Here is a 6936-nt window from a genome sequence, read left to right as displayed (position 1 = left end):
TTGCTATATCGTTGTGATAATAGAGTTTACGGATTCTTGGGAAACCAACATCCCCAAAGACCGTACCATCGAGGTCAATAAGTATTACGAGTACAATGACGAAATCACTAGATATAGGTTAGTCGTGGATTTGTACGCGGTAGAAGTGGGAGCGAGAAGTGTAACGGCTAAATCTCTCTATAACCTACCAAAAGAGTTGGGCCTGTCCAGAACTAACATCAATTCATTCTTGGAACGTACTTGGAAAGCAGCCCTAGTAGGTTCTTTTCAAATTTGGTTAGGTAAAGAGAAGAACTTTGAAGGTGACGTTAGATAGGGGCCCCTTAAATCTACACCTGGCTCGCAAGTCCCAGGCACTGTTGAAGCTCCTCTCCTTGCAATTTGATGGATCCGGCACCCGCAAGGTGAATCCATTGAATGCTAAGAGGTTTCGTCTATCTGTAATTTGTCGGATTATAAGGCAATCTTTAGTAAAAAAATCGTAAGGGTTGTCTTATACAGTAGTCTATAATCCGACTAATGCAATAGTCCGAAACTTTTCATTTAAAAAGTATGTTGAAATTACCGGTAGTTCACTGTATACATCGATGGAAGTTTCATCCAATCTAATAATTAGTCTTTCAATTAATTATAACTGTATATGCAGGTGGTAAAGCTAAGATATTTTCAAGTTTCTTCAGCTTAGACATGGGCTGGCTCGACCGGAGAAGTTCCATCCTCTCACAGAAGCTCGTCGTGAAGTAGTCTTTGATGGCTGTGTTTCGTCCCTTGAGTGAGAGAACCGGTTGCCTTTTCCTTTTCATACTCTTTCTTCTCCAAGGATGTTGATGTGTACCTGCATCAGTCTTTGTTTATTTGGAGAAGTTTTATTGGCATGGGGTTCAGAGATATCGTGCAATGGTGGGTCGGATCGGGGGGCCCTTCCATACCCTGTGCCAACGCCACACAAAACTCGACTCTCAGTCAGACTAAGAGCGGAGCTCTTTAATAGAAGGGTTATTGGGCCCTCAGCATACCGCAAACCTTCTCTTTACCTCCAGGGCGGCAACGCATCCGCAGCATCATGTTGCAGATCTCTATGGGCAACGGTTACTCCCTCTCATCACATAGGTCGTCTGCTCTTTTGCCCCTTTTACCATAAAAAATTGGCAAAAATGAAAATCCTAGAGCTATAAGCAACTAAGTTCCAGTCTGAAGGAGAAATTTTGCGCATGTTCATTAAACCATACACCATTTTTATGTAAACATGATTTAAATAATAAAATGTGTTTTTTAACAGAATTGTCTAGTGTTGAAATAAAATTGAGTTCATCAACATAACGCAATAAATTTTTCTAACCTTGCAGACTTGTAAAATTATATTACGTGTACAAAATTGTACTCAAAGAGTATGAATGACAATGAAAGTAGATTATTATCATATATATGTATGTGTATTGAAACTAAAATATCTTAATTATTTAAGTTTTCATGAGTGTCAGTAGCAGGTTTAGGTGGTCTTTTGGGTCCTCTTTTAGTCGTAGTTGTTGGTTCTGTTGTCGTAGTTGTTGGTTCTGTTGTCGTAGTAGTAGTTGGTGTTGTTGGAGTTGTTGTTGTTGTTGGTTCTGTTGTGGTTGTAGGTTCTGCTGTGGTTGCTGGAGCCGCAGAAGTAGTAGTTTCCGTTGTAGTAGTTGTAGTTGGTTCTGGTGTTGATAAAGGACTTGAAACTAGTATAGTTGTGGCCTCTGTTGTTGTTGTGGTTGTTGGTGTGGTTTTTTCTCCAGCCATTGTAGGTATTTCAGTAGTTGTTGTTGCTTCAGTGGTGGTTATTGTTGTCTCAGTTGTAATTGTTGTTTCTTCGGTTGTAACCGTTGTTATTTCCGACGATACTTCATATACTAATTTTTTGAATGTTGTGCTAGATGGCTTAGGTCTTGATAGTATCGCTTTTACAACACTGAGAGGTATCCAATGGCCCGGCATGTTAGCTTCTATCGGGTTAGCTATGAAAACTAACGTGTCATTCTCTCGGTCCGGCCATTTGGCTGCTATTTTTATAATAATTGGAAATGTTATAAGTATAATTTTAATCATGACTGAAACCTGCAAAAGAAGAATAAATTATGGCGTAATATTTCCTAGAAAATTTAATATCATTCAGAGTTTTTTAATGTGAAAACGTTGTTAATGTAATTTTACTTACGTGTCTTAAAATTGTATGTATCAATGTAACTTGGACGGTTCATGATTTTTGTATTTTAATAAAATTTAAAAATTGGGAAGCATCAAGAGAAGAATTAATTATTCATACATTTATAACTTGTTATGAGACTTACACATGAAATAGTATTGTTCTATTGCAATCAAAATAAAAAAGACGTTAAGAAAATAATCACTGAACCAAACATTTATTGTTCAATATCAGTTTTTAATTAAAAATGTATATTGATTTGCAGGTTATTTTTTTTATATAAAGCTAAAATAATTTATTATAGACCTTCAGTATCATTGTTTTTCTACCAGATCATTCAATATTATAAATCTATTTTGTTTTTTTTTTTTTTATATAGACGAAGAAATTATTAATCTGATTATATAGTACATTCTAGGAATCATAACATGACATAGTAAAGGAGCATTGTTTTATCCGGATTACCTCGCAGTTTTTACGTTTGAAGTCAAAACAAATATCATCGTTTAATCATTATTTATTCTAAATCTCTCCTGAGTCTGAAATTATATAATCTATTAAACAGCATCAATGTATAGGAATTAAAATACTGTTTAATTATAAGTACTATATCGGTGGTAAGATGTCCTGAAAAACTACTTTGTGATGGTATGTATACTGTAACTTTCTGAAGTTTAAGAAAATAAAATAAAAGCACGTTTTTTTTAAATCGGAGATCAAGGAAATAAGTAAGTTGTTAAGATACTTAGCCACTTGCATTGTGGGACGCTCGATACATCTGACAGTCCATCAAACGCCTTAACAATACATCATTTATTTAACATTGTTTGGCGAAAGTGGGTTTTAGACTAGTTCGTCGTCGAGTCGCCATACACTGAGAGTTAAAAGTATGTCATCGTTTAGTCTTCACATACTATAATGTTAATGCAGTTCATCATCATCATCATCATCAGCCTATCGGAGCCCACTGCTGAGCAAAGGCCTCTTCTCACATGGAGAAGGTTACAGACTTAATCACCACGCTTGCTCAAGACGGGTTGGCGATTTCAATCTTACAATCTGAAATTATAAGACCAGGTTTCCTCACGATGTTTTTCTTAACCGTTAATGCAGTTATTGAATGTTAACTTGTAACATTTCATATGGACTTTAAAGATGTAAACCTGGACTAAGAGTTCTGAATAAGAAAACGCGTAGTCTGATATTATAAGCTTCTTTGGAATGTTTAACTAATTTATGGGAAATAATTATCAGATAAACTCATCGCAGACGTCTCAATTAATCGCGTTGGTTGCGACAAAACTTACGATATTTTTAAATAAAATAAAATAAATATTTTAAATAGATTTAATAGTAAAACAATGGGAATAATAACATTGATAAAATAATTAATCAGTCTTTAAATAAGTTCACCGGACGGGTCCGTCGGTGAGGGTATAATACTTAAGAGATGTAAAATTGTCTTCAAAAGGAGGAAATACACAGTCAAGATCTACGTAGAGTTGTTGTTGGACGGTCAACTTGTCAACTATTTGGGCAAATGTTGGACGGTCTTCTAATTTGTCCGACCAACATTCGGTCATGAGCTGGTACAGGCGTGGGGAGGCGCGGGCCGGTCTCGGAAGACGTCCTCCATTTGACAAGAACTGCGGAATTTGGTGATTGCTTAATTCAGCATAAGGAAAACCACCTGAAATATAAGGTATGAAAGAAATTTTACTCTGTATAGGCCGTCATATTTAGTAATTTTTAACTACAGCAATCAAACAATAGGTATTTCGAAATATTAGTATTAATTGTCCTTGCCTAAAGTGGCTATCTCCCACAGAAGTACAGCGAATGCCCATACATCGCTGGCGCTGCAGTACTTCGAGCTATAAATCGCTTCTGGAGCCAGCCACCTTAATGGAACAGGTTTTAAGCGTGTGTGGACGTACACGCCAGATCTAGAGAGGCCGAAGTCAGCCACTTTAAGAACACCTGCCCCGTCCACCAAGATGTTACGGGCCGCTAGGTCCCTGAAATATGAGATACAAGTTATTCAGAGATTGTTTGTCTATGTAGACGCTTAAGCGTCTTACACGAGGAGACTATTTGATTATTAGAAGAAGAATGAAAATCGCTTCATTAACTGCTCTAGTATTACGTCTCATAAATATCAATATTATTACAAATAATAAAAAAGTTGCTGTGGGACAAATTTTATACGGCGAATGTCTTTCTTGTTACCAACATTTTATTAAGAAAATTTTTCAGGTTGTAGCTGTGGATGGATATGTGAATATAAGTTGATAATAACGCAATAAATGGTTTATTTATTTTGACAAAATTCTTAAGTAAAGCATTTTTGACATCGGATTAAAATATAGGGTATTATTTATCGAAAAATTCCCGTGTAATTCCCCGGGATCGCTGCGTAAAACTTGTATTTTCTGTGTAATTACGTGACACGAAGAATAGATGGCGTTGTCGGTTTGTTTTCAAATAGTATATTTTATTCATCTCTATCTGAACCCAAAACGAGTAGCTTAAGAGGACGAAGTCGTTGACGAACTTTTCTATGTATCCTTAAGGATTTTAAAATATGTTTTCGCTGAGTCTGTGTCATTATAATAACGACGAACTCATAATTAACTTTTAAATTTTCGTGAAACCAAGAACATAATAACAAACTCATCAAAGACTTAACAATTTTTATATCTGATATTCCAATGCAAAACCCCGTGACCTGTAAATATAATGACATCATTGATATAACTTTGTAGTACTTTATAATTTTGATGTTACTTTCACTTACTGCCGCGGAATTAATAAAGTTGTTCATATTAGTAAATGGTCTTAAAATATTTTGCCTCATTTATATTAATTAGCTGCGCACTAATGGAAATCCTATCAAGTAGGTATTATGACCCTTTTTCCTTTAAACAGTCTGAGGTCTGTAAGAAGGTTTGTGGATTTCCACCCTGTATTCAGTTACCTAGCAACGGTTGCTTAGAGACGCGTAACAAGCTGAATAGATCCAGTTTTTTGGATGAGTCTTTCGAGAACGTTCGAATGTGTTTGGCCTCTTTTTATCTCGTTTTATATTTTTAATAGGCTAATTAAAACAATTCTAAAATTATCACATAATATGACAATATTTTGTGAAAATGAAGTAATTATTTATCTTTATGTTGCGAAAGCTATCTCGTTTCGTATCTCGTTCTTTAAAGATTAACATAATATAATGAGTTGAAATAAAGAAGATACTTAATGTTTTAATCGTATGGTTACTATCGTTGAAAGTTTTTAGTTACTTTTGTCACATTGCTAATTAAAATGCTGTAGGCGCTGAAATAAAATTAAAATGTAATTTAGGTAATTATTATTGACTTTGAAATGGTTATATTTTTATTTATAGAATTATCCTTTTGGGTAGAAAAATTTGTAGCAAGCATTAGCTCGACTTTTTGAGAATACGATAGTTTTTCTTTTCCCGGGTCAAAGTTTGGAAGCGGTTTAGATACTTTTCGGAATACAAACAATATATATTTTATTTGTTAATTAATGTTACTTGCTCATTTGGATATTTCTATTTAGTTTTTTTTTTATCAATTACGATGATATTTCATAAAAAAAATGGCGAACATCACCTATATTACCCAAAATTTAAACAAGCCTAATATAACCAAGATCAAACGTAACTGGCAAGAGTATGTGAACAAGTGTGAGGTTTATGGAATAAAAAGTAATAGATTAAGTAACAAACAAAATAATATAGCTCACCTATGAATTATACCTCTTTCTTCGAGATGTCTCATGCCCAACGCTACTTGCAAAGCGTAATCCCTCATTGTAGCACTATCAAGATTTAGAGCTGGTTCCGCTACATAGTGATCTTTTATTTTTACTAAATCCGTCTCGCTATATAACTTCCCATCAGAATTCTCATAGTGTACGGGAGGATCCGAGTCACTAATGTTTGTGTATTCAGCTGAAATGTGGGCAAGTATGATTTAACAACTTCAACAATAAAGTTTTATTTAGCAAGAAAATCTTTTGTTAAACGATATAATGTCATTTGTAAATTGATGTCTTTGTCTATTCCTCGATGTCTTTGATTTCTGTGGTTATATTTCGTTTACTAGATTAAAATTAGATTAAAACTTGTATTCATTACAAAGTATTAAATGATTTTAGAGAATTGTTTTTAAAAATAGATTATTTCATTATCTCGTTAGCTCTAGACTCAAAGCTATTTTATTATCACTTTGATGGTAAAATCAGATTATGTAATTAAAACTTAATAACAATAGACCACAATATTAGTTCTATTTGGTTGAAACATTTTTTTAGCTGTGTTGTATTGTTGTGTGGTATTGTATTGTATTGTATTGTATTGTATTGTATAGTAAAAAAAGTACATTAGGCATATTAGTATCGATCCGTCCTTATTTTATATGTTTTTTATTCTACAAATAAATAATAATTACCGTGTCTGAGATTACATGTCAAAATATTGATAAATAAAATAAACGATGCTTGTTTATCTGTAGAGTTAATGTTTCATTACAATAATTTGTTAATGTTAGAGGTTACGTAAACAATAGCAACCGAGGTCCAACATCTGGGTAAACCTTACATTATCAAGCTGATAATTCTAAATTAATGATCTCAATGTTATCATAATGAATATTCCTCGAAAAGCCAACACACAAACAAAATTCAGAGCAGAGTATTATAACAATCATGAGCCTGAGAGTTTATATAAAACATTTATAAGTCAC

General features: G+C 33.8%; 2 protein-coding genes across 6 annotated transcripts in view; both read right to left on the bottom strand.

Annotated features, from left to right (window-relative positions):
- Nucleotides 1-1411: 1411 nt before the first annotated feature.
- On the bottom strand, nucleotides 1412-2396 carry LOC116770238 (integumentary mucin C.1-like). 2 transcript variants are annotated; one of them, XM_032661629.2, is made up of 2 exons: nucleotides 2316-2396; nucleotides 1412-2082 (listed from the first exon to the last, which is right to left on the bottom strand). In XM_032661629.2, the coding sequence occupies exon 2, from the start codon at nucleotides 2071-2073 to the stop codon at nucleotides 1453-1455; it is 621 nt and encodes a 206-aa protein (XP_032517520.2). In that variant the 5' UTR covers nucleotides 2074-2082; nucleotides 2316-2396; the 3' UTR covers nucleotides 1412-1452. The 2 variants fall into 2 exon arrangements, with proteins under 2 accessions (XP_032517520.2, XP_032517518.2); XM_032661627.2 differs by having other exon boundaries at nucleotides 2183-2353.
- A 1107-nt stretch (nucleotides 2397-3503) lies between these two features.
- The window catches only part of LOC116770076 (fibroblast growth factor receptor 3-like), a 61263-nt gene continuing 57830 nt past the window's right edge, over nucleotides 3504-6936 (bottom strand). For all 4 annotated transcript variants that reach the window (XM_032661421.2, XM_032661423.2, XM_032661419.2 and 1 more), the window contains 3 exons: nucleotides 5936-6143; nucleotides 3977-4188; nucleotides 3504-3860 (listed from right to left, as the gene is read on the bottom strand). In XM_032661421.2, the coding sequence (XP_032517312.2) occupies nucleotides 3580-3860; nucleotides 3977-4188; nucleotides 5936-6143 (701 nt within the window). In that variant the 3' untranslated portion in view covers nucleotides 3504-3579. The remainder of the gene's footprint in view (nucleotides 3861-3976; nucleotides 4189-5935; nucleotides 6144-6936) is intronic.

This window comes from Danaus plexippus (genome assembly GCF_018135715.1).
Source record: "Danaus plexippus chromosome 13 unlocalized genomic scaffold, MEX_DaPlex mxdp_15, whole genome shotgun sequence".
In the NCBI taxonomy this organism is placed as follows: Eukaryota; Metazoa; Arthropoda; class Insecta; order Lepidoptera; family Nymphalidae; genus Danaus; species Danaus plexippus.
The sequence above is the reverse complement of the archived record's forward strand: the minus strand, read 5'-3'. Positions and strand labels throughout refer to the sequence as shown.

Excerpts from the sequence above, each read along its gene's own strand:
- LOC116770238 (XM_032661629.2), bottom strand. The coding sequence starts at position 2,073 with ATGATTAAAATTATACTTATAACATTTCCAATTATTATAAAAATAGCA.